Consider the following 15,211-nt stretch of genomic DNA (forward strand, 5'->3'; position numbering starts at 1 on the left):
AAATAGAAGGGTTACAACAAGGGACTGTTCAAATACACAAAGTGCATTTTATCTCAGCCAAATACGTATTAATGTGTTTGCCCTGTCATCTTTTACACAGACGGCAAAAAGAAACCAAAGTTTACCCCATATTAGCAAATTTACAGTGCTATAAACTTTGGTCAAATTGTCATGTGACAAGACACAAGTTGCTGATACAAGTGCATTTTTGATGAGCAGCAATCTAGTCAATGTCATACATTGTATCTTGCAGCTCAGATGCCAATGAACAGTAAAACAGAAAAGTAACAACCTGTCTTTGCCGTCCTTAGCCTAGTGATCAATAAAATCTCAACAAAACTATCAGCCTTGATGGAGACTAGTAGTACAAAGTGTAGGTTTCGTATAATACCTTTGCCATCATGATCATGTTGTGATGCCAGAGAAAACGAGATCAGACTCAAAGAGATATTTGATGAAATATTGTTTGAGTACATATTGTAGGCCTGCTGGCACAAGCAATATTCAAACATTCTTTTGAGATAGCTGTGCACTGACTACAAATTTGTCCATCAAAAGACATGGTCATATTCTTAGGCAATACTTCACATAGAATAAAAATAGATGCTGCAATGGAAATTTGCTACCAAATAAGAAGGAATCGTAATGAATGTAGGACTTGACACCATTGAAAGTTGGATTGAAATCACCAAATGAATGGATGTCATTAACATGGTATCTTCTTAGCATCCGTAAATGGTTGCCATGGTAGCAATGCAGTGGCATCACCTCTTCCATTTTGCATGTGAACTCTCATACCAATGTCAGTTTGCTGACACACATACTCTCTAAACGACTCTGTATGATTTTTTGTTGAGAATGCATTACTTCCACACATTCCACAAGAGTCAGTTGCATGATTTCATTCCCTTTACAGGTATCAGATTTTGACAGTAAAAGCTGCAGAAGTGTTCCACACATTTCATTATGGCTGGCATCTGGTAAAAAGGGACAAAGGACATTAAAAAACCCCAAATAAAACATCACCAGATTAAAAGAAAAAGGGGTTAACTGAGGGAATACAATTTTTGAGAGACAAACAGATAATTGTTTTTGAAATGGAATCTGTGTTTTTCTGGTACTGATAATATTTGTACTGTTTAAGTTTTTTTTTTTATATACATCACATTTTTTATTGTTTGTTTGCTTGTTTGTTTGTCCTAGATGCCTGCCCCCAACAGAGGAGAGATTGTAAGGCAGATTGGAGAAGCACTCAGAAAGAAGAAGCAGGCTCTTGGCAATCTGGTATGTGTTAAATATATATGAGCACCGCCCTACTACAGTATACGAATAATTTATGAGTTGTGAGTGCATAGGGCACGAATATCGCACGAGGCGCGAGATAAGCCACTGGTCTATTCAACAAGGCGCGTAGCGCCGCGTTGAATAGACCAGTGGCGAATCTCGCGCCGAGTGCGGTATTACGTGCCCCAATGCACGAACAAAATCATAAATCAACACCTTGTCCACAATCACAGTACTAAATTAGTGACCGCTTACTCAGGAAGGCCCAAAAATAAATGTAACATCAGGCAGAGAATTGTAAACCACCTTGTGTACTGCTTTCAAACACTCGTCATGATTCGACCACGACACAGGAATCACAAACTCCGCAGGGTCTACTAGTATACCTCATTTATTACGCTTACGTTAGATCGAGTTAGGCCTGACTGTTAGGCCGATCTGAGATGTCGGTAGATCTAGTAGCAGGTCTAGACTTTGTCTATTTCCGAAAATGATTTTGTATAAAAACACAGAAAAATAATCAAATTACGGTTTCTCAACTTGAAATGAAGTCTTGATTTTGGGATCACTGTGGTCCACGTAGCAGATCAGAGTCAAAAGTAAAAACACAGCAGGAGGTGTAAAGGTCGCGATACATGCAACTAGCTAGGTAAAGTAGCTGCGCGTTGCGTTGCAGTACTCCGCCGCGCCTGGTATGGGAGACTTACCGGCAGCGCAGCGCAGCCGGCCAGCACGTACAATGTACACTGTAGTTTGCTGGCGCTTTGCTACGGGTGGGTGTGAGCCACAGAACTCTGTGAGCGGCCATGCATTAGTAGCCCCCCGCGAAGCCGTGCTATAGTACCTTCGAGCCATGCAATAGGCCCATGCCAGGGGCCTATTGTATGGCTGTCACTCTCAATGAGTTTGATAGGTATTTTCTATTGAATGTCATGTGACATGCTCTTGGCCAATCACAATTCGACATCATTCTGAGGTGTTGTATAATGATACATACATTGAAAAAATATATGATACCATGTGAATAGTTGGGCTGTCAATAGTTATGATTGCACACACATTGGATAGAGGGTAAAGTTAAGCTGTAAAAGTGTATTATATGTGTCCACTAGTCGGAAGTGATCATGATTTTGTGTTTTGAATTTTTATGTGAATTTAGTGTTTGTTTGTTTGTTTGTTTGTTTGTTTAATTCAAAGGGACTTGTACATCTGTAGCAATGTAGACTTTACGAAATTAAAAAACCCGTCTGTGAATATGTACAAAGTGCTAACTTGCGTGATACCCTTTATGTAAAGTGCTTCAAAAAAATAAACAGCCAAAATGAAATGATAGCAATGATGGCACTATTTTCAACCTTAGAAACTTGTACTTCATCTGTCTTAATCTTGTTCATTCTGTTGACAAACTGCACCCTCTCTTATCCCATCCAGATCAGTCTGGAAGTTGGCAAGATTGCATCAGAAGGTCTGGGTGAGGTGCAAGAGTTCATTGACATGCTCGACTTCTCTACTGGTCTCTCAAGGATGTTTTCTGGCAACGTTTTCCCTTCTGAGCGTCAGTACCTTCTGTTTATTTTTTACTGTTGGAAAATATCCGTTAACAGATTTCTGCATGTTGTGAAGAATCGTGCAACCTGTCTCCATCTTGCCTTGATCATGATGCAATTATTTGAATATTAATTATTATTATTAATTAGATATTAAATATTAATAATATGTAAATTGTTCAAGTGTATACTTTGATTTTCAAGCTAGATTTGTTGAAATTTCCAGTCAAGTGTGAAGAGTGTTGTGAAATTTGAAGGTTTCCCTATGTATGCAACTACAGTGTTTTGACCTGCAAGTATAATACTTGAATGCTGTATCCCCTGCTTGCTGAACAGCATCTAAATGTAAATGCTGTTTTTCACTGAACTATTCATCTGGATTGTGGCTTTCTTACCATTTCCATAGAATATGTTTCCAAAATATAATGTGTAACAAATCATATGTGACCTGCTACAAGAAAGGGGTCAAAGATTGTGATTGGCCGATTCTCTGATAACTTGACATTATTTCCCTATTTCTCTGCTTTGATTTGATACAACACATGATTCCTAAAAGAAATCTTGTGAAGACATATTGAGGGTCTAGGGAAAGCATGTAGAGTGTTCCTTGAAATTATTGTTTCATTGAACGAGGATAATGTATTCATCTCCATTGACTTGTTTTGCCGCAGCTAAACCCCACTTTCCTATTATACACTATATGTCTTTATCTGCCGATTTCAATTTTCTGATTGAGCTCAGTATGTCCAGTTTTCACTCCCTTTGATATTTTTAGAACATAATAACCAAGAAGGCTTAAATAAAGTTACAAGACAGTGTGTTGCTCAAAAACACAAACATAACACTTTGAATGCATCTAATGTCTTTTACTTTCTTCCATTTGTTCCGAAAAAGCTGCATCATTTGACAGCAAAGGAATGAAACTCTTCAGCCGCCCATAGATCTAATGCCACAAAATTTGGTATTCTCCCCTCCAAGCAAAAATCCTGTAATACTTGATTTGAATGGACTATCCAAGCGTGAGTGCATTATCTGTTGGGTACCATTGACACGAAAATAACTCTTCTCTTTCTCCCCCACACATTGTACACCCCTTCTTGCTAAGCATGATACCTAAACCCAGTTTGAAGGTCTGTGCAATTATGTTTTACAACTGCAAAGATCCCTATTATTGGCCAGATGGGTGGACATATAATCTTATTTCAGTTTCCCAATTGTTGCTCTATCCATTGTAGTTTGCTTCACTGAGGGGCTTTACAAATTATAGGAGTCGCTTTGTGTAGTTGTATGACAGTGTAATCAGGATAATAAGGTGTTTGCTTACTACAGGAGACAATCAACAATGTAAGACACAAATATCTTGTTTGAAATGCTTTGGATTTGTTTTCAGTGGAATGTACAGATTGGTTTAAAAGATGCAAACGGTTGCCTTACATAGCAAATGTTTTATGATGGGTGAAAGATTGATTGCGGTCAGATAATAGAATTTAAAAAAAAAGAATGTATGTTTGTAAACCTTTTTGTTGCTCAACAAACCACATGTGTATCTAACTCCTTGTCTTTGTAACCCTCATTGCTAATTGTTTGTTAATCCTAGGCCCGGGTCATGCTCTGCTGGAGCAATGGAATCCACTGGGTCCTGTTGGCATTATCACAGCATTCAACTTTCCCAATGCTGTCTTTGGATGGAATGCATCACTTTCACTTGTCTGTGGAAACTCCATAATGTGGTAAATTTCCCAAATATGTTTTCATTGCTCCCAACATTTCGCTGTGGGAGGCACTATGTTGTTGAGTTGTCTGTCTGTAATCAATTCTGTGGATGACGAAACTTAAAGGCATTACAGTGTATTTACCATTTGCAGATAAAACACAAACCCAGCTTTAGTGCTTCAAAATAAATCTAAAATGTGAGTTGGAGGTAGAAACAACCAATGTAAAAATGGTAATCAATATTATCAGAGTGAAGTACTGTTAACCCGTTCCGTACGGGAACCTGGTGGCATGCGTATTAAGTCTATGGGCATTTCAGAATTCAGTATGGAACGGGTTAAATATACAGATTGTGAACAACAGTTATGCAATGTAATATAATTGTTTCTAGACTAAACTTCTACAGTTATGGTTTATTAAAAAATAAATAGTGATATCTCCTTTTATTTCAGGCTTCATTGCAAATTTTTTATATGGTCGGAAGTTTTGTGGTACAACTGTCCTACACGTGTATATGCATCAAATGTGACAACTCAAACGCTTCTAAAATCACTGCTCCAATGGTAAACAACACCTTGAAGAACTGTTTGAGCTATCTATAATGAATGTGGTATATGTATTGTCTGAGTGAACAAAGCTGTGCCTATCAACTTGTGGGCACACATGCTCAAGCTCAAAGAGGACCACTGCATTTAGCTGTCATTAACCACTAAATCATTATAGATTTCACTGGTGAGCAGAGGGCTAGGGACATTAAACAGCTGATGCTGCTTTGCTCTATGATGTGCCAGTGTGGATGTGCAATGCATCTATATGCATGTGGCACACAGAACACTGTGGAATGTATCACCATGGAGATGGGTGTGGTCTTATGTTCTACCCAGAGTGAGTCTCCGCCTAGGAGGCTCCCTATAATATCCAGTGTCCCCAAAAATGCAGACAACAGTGACCAGGAGATGCTGGGCATAAGAGAATGAGTTGATTAGATGTGAGGGTTGGGACATTGACATGACATCTGAACATGACAGTGTGGTGAAATATCAAAATTTGAATGAGATAAATAGTTGCGCAGAGACTATGACCCCGGGCTGAGCCCAGGCTGAGCCCGGCCTCGAGTGCAGTACTCTGCCCCGCAATTTTGTCCGTTTACAGTGGAGAGCTCAGCCCGGGCTTTTAATTTAAACCTTTCGATATTTCGTCGTAGTGGCGCTCTGCTTGTAAACAAACGACTATTATTGAGAGCGCAACAGTCGCAATTTGGTACCGCATTTTGCCCAGTTTACGTTTACAGTGAGAAAAGGCCAGGCTGAGCCCGTGCTGAACCCAGGCCGAGACTACCTCCAGAGCTTGGCCAAATGCGCAGCCGTTTTTACCCACGCCGATGAAAATCGGCAGGGGGTTATGTAAAGGGTTCCGTATGTTTGTTTGTTTTTTTTTTTGTTTGTTTGTTTGTTTGTTTGTTTGTTTTGTTTGTTTGTTTGTTTGTTTGTTTGTTTGTTTGTTTGTGTACAAGATAACAAGAGAACGGGTAAACGGATTTGCACGAAATGTTCAGGGAATGTTTGGATAATGACAGGAAAGAATCGATTAGATTTTGGTGATAATCGGTTGACCCTTGCAAATTCTGTGTGACCTTGAAGTTTTGACCCCATGGTATAGTGACCATTCCGAAAATTTCCCGTTTCTCACTTTGCGATTTTCCGCTACCATACGAAAACATAAACTCCCCAACGATCTGACTTCGCTGCTCAAATGTTCGTAAGAATTCCGAAATTTACGTTTAGGCCTATTTGAGGGACTATGTCCTTCTAGATTTATGAAAGTTCGTTCTCCGTCATCACAAACTGGCCCGTATTTTGATGATTTTTCAAATTAACATTGATTGTTTTTTTCGTTGGAGGAGCATTTTGCTCGGTCGCAGTCACACTGCACGATATGCGTGCTCAATGTCAATGCGTGTGCATGGCCGCTGAAAATGCATCGCGCTCTACACTGTTGGTGCAAAATTGCACCGGGGACGTTGCGGCGCTCGTTGGTGGCCGAATACTGGTGCAGTAGACATTTGCATTCAACCCTTGCATTGAATAATTCCCGTAGACACTAATCATAGGGGTAATTGCCTAGGGGGTACGTAAATTTTGTTTTTCTTTTTTGCTTTTGTGGATACCATCAAAGATCGTACACTCATACGACCTTTGATATTTGATGATTTTTCAAATTAACATTGATTGTTTTTTTCGTTGGAGGAGCATTTTGCTCGGTCGCAGTCACACTGCACGATATGCGTGCTCAATGTCAATGCGTGTGCAAGGCCGCTGAAAATGCATCGCGCTCTACACTGTTGGTGCAAAATTGCACCGGGGACGTTGCGGCGCTCGTTGGTGGCCGAATACTGGTGCAGTAGACATTTGCATTCAACCCTTGCATTGAATAATTCCCGTAGACACTAATCATAGGGGTAATTGCCTAGGGGGTACGTAAATTTTGTTTTTATGCCTCCGCCACGAAGTGGTGCCGGAGGCATTATGTTTTCGGGTTGTCCGTCCGTCCGTCCGTCCTTCCGTCCGTCCGTCCGTCCGTCCGTCCGTCCGTCCTTCCGTCCGTCCGTCCGTCTTTCCGTCCGTCCGTAATGAATTTTGTGGACAAGGTAACTATCAAAAGCTGTTGAGGTATCCTGATGAAACTTGGCATGTATGTGTATTAGGGGGTGAAGTTGTGCCTATCAACTTTTGGGTGCACGTGCTCAAGGTCAAAGGTCAAAAGGTCAAGGTCAAATACATAAAATTTCACTATTTCCACCATATCTATGCAATGCCTGAAGATATTTTCTTGAAACTTAGTGTATACATGTATTACCCAATTTAGATTCTCTGGTGAAAGTTTGGGTCATGAGGTCAAAGGTCAAAGGTCAAAAGGTCGAGTAAAAGTATTAAAACTTCTTTTTTTTCTCTGTAAATTGGAAAATTGTTCAAGGTATCTTCATGGAACATAGTATATATACATGTACTGACTGGCAGTGATTATCTAGAGAATGTAGGGTTCATGGGGTCAAAGGTCAGGGGTCAAAGGTCAAGTGCAACACTTCAAAATTTTACTATTTCCCTCATGTTCATGCAATGCCAGCAGGATTAGTATTTTTTTTTTTACACTTGGTGTATGCATGTGTAACCTAATAGAAATTCTCTGGAGAGTTTTTTTTTCTTTTTCTTTTTTATTGCCTCAAAGGTCAAAAGGTCAAAGATCAAGTGAAAGTGCTGAACTAACTTTTTCCTCCATATCTCGGAAGTGGCTCAATTTATCGTGAAACCTACTGCATATCTATGCATGTTCTACCTGAAAGTGATTATCTTATGAATTTTAGGGTCTAAGGCCAGATGAACATGGTAACAATTTACTATTCAGTACAGAAATTGCACTTTTTCTCCATACCGGTACCATGAAAATTACTCAATGCATAAATGTATGAATGGGTCAAAGTCAAGTTAAAGTCCTTAAATCCCCAAATACATGCTCTCCTATTCATCCAATTAAACCAAGTTCAAGGAAGGTGAACATTCAACACATTTCTGACAAACTTGTCATTTCAATATTTTGCCAGTTTTGTGAAAATGTAATCACACATTGTCCACATGGACTATCTAGACCTATTGTATTAGGAGAATCATGCATTATGGCGGAGGCATACCAGTCGCCATAGCGACATTTCTAGTTCTTTTTTGCTTTTGTGGATACCATCAAAGATCGTACACTCATACGACCCTTGATATTTGATGATTTTTCAAATTAACATTGATTGTTTTTTTCGTTGGAGGAGCATTTTGCTCGGTCGCAGTCACACTGCACGATATGCGTGCTCAATGTCAATGCGTGTGCAAGGCCGCTGAAAATGCATCGCGCTCTACACTGTTGGTGCAAAATTGCACCGGGGACGTTGCGGCGCTCGTTGGTGGCCGAATACTGGTGCAGTAGACATTTGCATTCAACCCTTGCATTGAATAATTCCCGTAGACACTAATCATAGGGGTAATTGCCTAGGGGGTACGTAAATTTTGTTTTTCTTTTTTGCTTTTGTGGATACCATCAAAGATCGTACACTCATATGACCTTTGATATCATCACACTCTCGGCTTGCTATAATCAAAATATCCCGCAAGAAAACGGCGTATTTCTCGATTTTTAGCGCTTTTTCCGCGACCCGTCGCGTAGACAATACTCTTAAAACTGGACTTAAGTCGCGCGCGCTTGGAAAAGTTCCGATTCTGCACTTTTGACGGTGGAATTTGGGATTTTCGATGGATTTTTGGAGGAGACTTAAGGACTTTCCTGTACGTGAATGAGTGTTAATACCGTATGTGTAATGATGTGATTTGCGTGTGATGTGACTGTAGAACCAAAGATCGTACACTTCAGTGTACGATCTTTGGTAGAACTCACTGGCTGGTGATAAAGCACACTGGCAATTAAGTGGCCGAATTCTGGTAGATGACCGAATGCACATTATGTTTACCCCGACTTTGTACTTAGGCGTGGGTCTGCCGCCTTTGACGGCCCCTCTCTAGTTGGTACTGTATTTGGCCTTTTGAGCGTTTACAGTGAAAGGAAGGCCAGGCTAAGCCCGGCCTTTTCACTCACTGTAAACGGGGTCTTTGACACAAGCGCAATAACTACAGTGTCTTATGCATCATGTTACATTGGTAGCTCAGACAATGTACCTACATGTATCAACTTTGTCCTGACCAATACTGTCATATAATGAGAGGTAAAAATTTTTGCATGGAAGGAATTTCTTGAATCCAGAGCATTACAATGTTAGAGAGAATCTCAGTGGCGGAGAAGCAGGAGAGAAAAAGAGAACCTACATGGAGGGAGTGAGTTTGAAGGAAAATGACAAGAATTGTGCATTCAGTTTGAATCAAATATAATGCAAACTTTTATCTGTTGATGTAATATTCGTGAGTATGATTTTATTATCATTGAATTACAGGAAAGGAGCACCATCTACACCACTCATCAACATTGCTACAACAAAGTAAGTCACATTTGTCTCATAATAGCCTATGATGGTACTAAAGCTGAGGTTGTTTACAAAGGAGCTGTGTCTTTTTGTGTATGTGTGTTTGTGTGTGTGTTTGTGTCTGTGTTTGTATTACTTAATCTTCACAGCTTTCGTATCATTCATGTTGGAATTGTGTGTACTGGTATAAATTTGTGCGCACATGCTATAGTGCACATGTGTAACTGTTCCCACATATTGTAAGCTACCTTGGGTGCAGGGAACATTACATTACCATAGGATGCCCATTTTACCAAGCTTGTGGGAAACAGAAACTAATTTGTAAGGTACAAAGTGTACACACAGAGCAATAGAAAAGACTACAAAGATGTACCCCACAGATCAATGGGTGTGAAGTTTTATGTGTGTTTGTGGTGCTCGCGTGCATGTACCGTCTGTATCAAAGTGTATGTTCTCTGTTGCTTAACTGCATGGAAGCCATTGTGTACAATGAAGTTTTACAAAAACTACCATGTCTGTATGACTTTTGAATCTTTTCGTGAATTATATATTTTGTCTTTGACTTTATCATACTCAATATGTATTGCACAGTTAGACAACATACAGCTGTACATCTTATCTTCAAGTACATCTGTATTTCTTCAAAAAGGATATAACAATGTTTTTGTGGCACATATAAATTTATATATATATATTTTAAGGTGGGGAAGGGGAAAGAGAGGAAGGCTAATCTGTGTACATAGTACATGTACATCCCAGAACAGAATTCGCATTGTTTGCAAAATCAATGCAAACAGAGGCTCTTGTATGTGTGTGTGCACATTTGTGCGTGTGTGTGTGTGTGTCTGAAAAAGCCTCAAATAAACATCATTAGAGCGATAAAATGGACAATTGGGAAGCTGCATGTGTTCGTTATGTGGACTGAATTTGATAGTGAGCTCCTTGAGATTTGGTTATGAAAGCAAAATGTCTCTAATTACTGGCTCAACAGACTTCAGGTCATCAACATATTTTCTTTCCGCCTATATTGTCTTACTACCATGACATAGGCCAGACAGCTCACAAGAAAATTGTTTGAACATCGTACACAGCGATGCTGAGTATTCACTGAAAATTTAGATGTGGCAAAAAAGGTATTGTCTTGTGCTTGTAAATTATCCCTCAGCTCAGAAAGCTCAAGGAAGCAAGAGGGATATTTCTTATGCCTGTATTATGCCGTATGTCTGCAATGGCTTGCTCATTGTCTAGTTTGCACATTAAAGGGACTGTACAGTACTGGTTGAGGTAAGGGACTCATGTTTTGAACATTCTTAGGTGAAATAACAAGAAACCTCTTATGAAATATGAAAGAGCGTGTAATTTTAAGAAGGATTCAACGTTTATTTGATGAAAATTGGTTTTCAAATGGCTGAGATATCAAAAAAAGTGACGATAATAAAAGGCGACAGGCCACAACTTTATTAGGATCTCTTTGTTTCACCTTGTTTTTGGATATCTCAGCCATTTCAAAACTGATTTTCATCAAATAAACTTTTGATACCCCTTAGAATTGCATGCTCTTTGACGTCTCATAGAGTGGTTTCTGAATATCTCGCAAAACATTAAAAGCTAAATCCTCACCTCGACCAGAACTGTACACATCCTTTAAGTTCTCCTTTGGGAACTCCTGATATTTTAACTTTTCTTGTGAAATACCGCATAGATTTGGTCTGAATTTTACAGAGATTAATTCTAGAAGTTCTAAAGATCCCAATACATACGTAGAAGCAGGGACTGCATCATCTTTTAACTTAATTCTTTTGATGCTACTTCCACGTATTACTGTACACTTGCCTGAGACAGTGTACCATGTTCAAAAGCACGTCATATGTGGAGGCTTATTTATGTTTAACATAAGCAGTCATTTTGTTAGCCCTCACATCAAGGCAAATTGTTTTGTGAGCATTACTCATTCCATTGTTAAATGGAATTCCCCAGCCTGCTACACTTGTAGGTTCACTTGTTTACCTTTTTAACGTGTATTCTGCGGAAATCAATGTCTGTAAGTCAAATGATAAAAACATGTCTCTTAGAGATTAGCATCTTGTAGCTCATAGCTCACTAGGGGCTAGGTATGATACACAAAACTATGCACATTAAACCCTTCTTTTTATGACTCCCCTCTTTTTCCAAAAGAGTCGTGAAGTCTGTGATGGATGCGAACGGGGTACCACCAGGCATCATCACCTTGCTGTGTGGAGGAGCTGACATAGGGTAAGTCCTTGCTTCAGCTGTCTGCATCGTATTTAGATTCCAAGATCATCCAGTTTCATTATTTTCTCCAAGCTTGGGGGGGGGGGGCCTCTTAGCTCATAGGCACATACATGTATATGCATGCAGAAAGAGAGAGAGAGAAAAAAAATACTGTCATCTGTAATGCCATGCAGGTCATGTTCATTTTCAATGATTTTAAGTCATCCTACTCAGAAAAATAATCTTTGAAACTTGTTGGTTTCATTTAGTGTTTTTTCATCTTCTGAAATGCAGTATTTGGATCTATGGTTGTATTGCAATGTAGGACTTCAAGATGTAATTCAATCCACCATCATCCCTCAACAAAAAATGAATAAATGACTTAAAGGGATCGTACAGTTCTGGTTGAGACCTTATTTCAGGTTTCTAACATTTTTTGGTGAGATAATGATAAATCTCTTATGAATTATGAAAGAGCATGTAATTCTATGAGGAATTCAACGTTTATTTGATAAAAATTGGTTTTGAAATGACTGAGATATCCAAAAAAGAGCGATTCTAATAAAGTGTGGGACCCACACTTTGTAACGATCGCTTTGTTTTACTTTGTTTTTGGACGTTTCAGTTATTCCAAACCCGATTTTCATCAAATAAACTTTGAATTCCTTTGAAAATGGTACGTGTATGCTCTGTGCTATATCATAAGTGTTTTCTTGGTATCTCGCAAAAATTTAAAAGCCCAATTCTCATCTCCACCAATACTGTGCTATCCCTTTAACATTTGTGAATAGAGGGTGTAGGAAATTACAATCTACCTCTGTAGTAAAATGTATGTCATTGAACGAGATACTGTGCATGCCATGTGTTTCGTTTTATGTTTATTTTGGTAAACTGCACAAGTTGACTGATGTTCATGAAAAAAAAAAACAATCCTCAAAAAGATTCCATTCCTTAAAAGAAATGCAATGTAGTGTGTTTCTGAGGTGGAAAGTCTCTACAGCAGGAATGATGTGTATTTTTGTCATGTAATGACTGTCATTCTACCCCACAAATTCAGCCACTTTTTTAAAATTACAGAATCTTTGCAAGTCCAGATTTGCTAGATATTATGCTGACAAGATAGCGTCTATGGCATATACAATACACCTTCTCACACTTGTCGCCCAGCAGTAATGTATCATTTCATATTTTGTATGTGACAGACAAGCCATGGCGAAAGACACAAGGATACCACTCTTGTCGTTCACTGGGAGTACCGCTGTAAGTGCCTTGGGAGTTACATTTTTTGCCAGCTTGAATATGCGTCATGCCCTGTGTACATGCTGTGTGCAGAGTGATGCCAAACATCATTTTTATCTTATTATTACCTCCGCCAAGGGGGGAGGTTATGTTTTCGTTACCGTTAGTTACCGTTAGTTAGATAGTTAGTTTGTTAGTTTGTCCGTGTGCAAAATAACTCAAAAAATTGTGCACGGATTTGGATGAAACTTGCAGGAAACATTGAGAATGACGCAAGTTACAAATGATTAAATTTGGGTAGTGATCATGAAATTTTTATGGATTTTATGAAGGATTTTCGGTATTTTGCCAGGTAGGGTCAATGAACTTGGGAGTTCAAGCTGCACATTTTTGAAGTTTTCATGCATGCACTAAAGTGCGTGTTCTAGTTTCTGCTGGGGAGAGGCGCGCCGTGCATGTGAGGGTTTATGACGTAACAAAGGTCTATATAGGGAAATCGGGCGATTTTTTTTAGTGGGTAGAAATCACTGATCTCTATGGAAGAGCAAGATCACGGTGGAAAGTAGCTGCTTGGCGGAGGTCTGCGCTCTCAGAGTGCTTTTCTAGTTAAGGAATGTATTAGCCCCAATTGGTGCTGGTTTGTTGTGTTCCAGTTAAAAGAAAAGAAAAGAACAGAAAACAAAACAAAACAAAACGTGAGCTGCAATGGATGCTGCTCTCTACTAAGTGTGTATGATGATGTATAGAAATGAAGCCATGAAAACATGCAGTTTAAAGTGAATGGTAAATGTCTATTGAAAAAGATTGGAAAACTCTGTCAATGACCAAATTTACCATACTCAATATTCCCCTTGGACAAAAAAAAAAAAAAAAAAAAATGATGATTGTAACAAGTGAATGGTTTATGAGGTGGCTTATATATGTTTGTAAGTATATTCTTTTTCGTCTTCTTCTGGTCAATAGGCTGAAGATTCTTGAAGTATACAGCTGTAGCTTTCAAAATGGACAATGATGAAGGGTTCTTTCATCCATCTGAAAGTCAACATACAGCTCAGTTAACAAGTTCTAGAACTTCTTGGATTGCATCAACAACAATGTTGAACAGTGTCATTAATTTTTTTTTTTTCAGTCCCATTGGCAACATGTGTTTAATGTCATAAACAAGGACAAGAACATGTAATATGATGTCATCTTATCACTTCATCTAGTTTGAACTTGTCATTTTGACTATATTGATTGTTTTATGAATGCATTTGTGCATTTTGCTATTCCATAACTATCTGAATAAAGGATAAAAAAATTAACAAATTTTCATAACTTTCAAAAAAAGAGGAATGGTGTTTGTGTGCTTCTAAAGTATAATTGTAATGTTGAAATCTCTTCCAAGATTCTGGTGGTATAATGAGGATGATTTTTTTTTTTTTACAGGTTGGTAACAAGGTTGGTGTCATGGTGCAGGAGAGGTTTGGACGGTCCCTCCTAGAGCTCGGTGGCAACAATGCCATCATTGGTGAGTGTGACACTCCATTGCAACACTAGATAACACCCTCCTTGGGACAGTATTTAAAAGATATTAAAAGAATGTACTGGGAATTCCTCATATTTTCATTTTGTCGCAAAATAAAAGAGCACTTGACTTCCAGTGCCTCCTTCAGAGGGCAGGATGGATGATATATACCCTCACATTGTATGCCAGTAATAAGTTTGGGAACTGTGTACTGTTCATTTTTATGAGAAATAATATTTTGTAGAATTTCCGAGTGTTCAGTGTTGTCTTTATATTGTTCTACTACTGTGACGTCACCAATTGTAGCTTTCTTTGCCAGCAAAGAAAGCACATGGATCTAATCAAAACTTTAACAAATTCATAGGTTTGAATGGATAGTTTGATCTCCCTCAAACTTCACTGATACAGTTTATGTGCTACTTAAAGATCTGCATTCACTGAATCCACCTATTTCTTCCAAGGTAAATTTCCCTTTTACTTTAACAGTGGCAAAAAGGTGAGAGCCAAATTTGGCATCAAGACCAAGTTACGGCTCTAGAAGTAATGTTGATTTCAGATATACACTGGACGTCATAGCAATGCTTCTTTTTACGAATTTCATTATTATATTTGATCAACATCATCATAACGTCATACACTTTGTAAATTGTTATGCAAAGGAACAATGTAACAAAG

The 15,211-nt window shown here is 38.8% G+C and overlaps 1 protein-coding gene across 1 annotated transcript in view; it reads left to right on the top strand.

Annotated features, from left to right (window-relative positions):
• The window catches only part of LOC139738180 (alpha-aminoadipic semialdehyde dehydrogenase-like), a 62,913-nt gene that overhangs the window by 14,152 nt on the left and 33,550 nt on the right, over positions 1-15,211 (top strand). Inside the window, exons 4-10 of the mRNA XM_071648840.1 lie at positions 1,204-1,284; positions 2,716-2,839; positions 4,429-4,561; positions 9,529-9,573; positions 11,734-11,811; positions 12,993-13,050; positions 14,458-14,539. Of these exons, the coding sequence (XP_071504941.1) occupies positions 1,204-1,284; positions 2,716-2,839; positions 4,429-4,561; positions 9,529-9,573; positions 11,734-11,811; positions 12,993-13,050; positions 14,458-14,539 (601 nt within the window). The remainder of the gene's footprint in view (positions 1-1,203; positions 1,285-2,715; positions 2,840-4,428; positions 4,562-9,528; positions 9,574-11,733; positions 11,812-12,992; positions 13,051-14,457; positions 14,540-15,211) is intronic.

The sequence above is a fragment of the Diadema antillarum genome, unplaced genomic scaffold, assembly GCF_040938485.1.
Source record: "Diadema antillarum isolate AM-2024a unplaced genomic scaffold, OU_Dant_1.0 seq00000728_RagTag, whole genome shotgun sequence".
Classification (NCBI taxonomy): Eukaryota; Metazoa; Echinodermata; class Echinoidea; order Diadematoida; family Diadematidae; genus Diadema; species Diadema antillarum.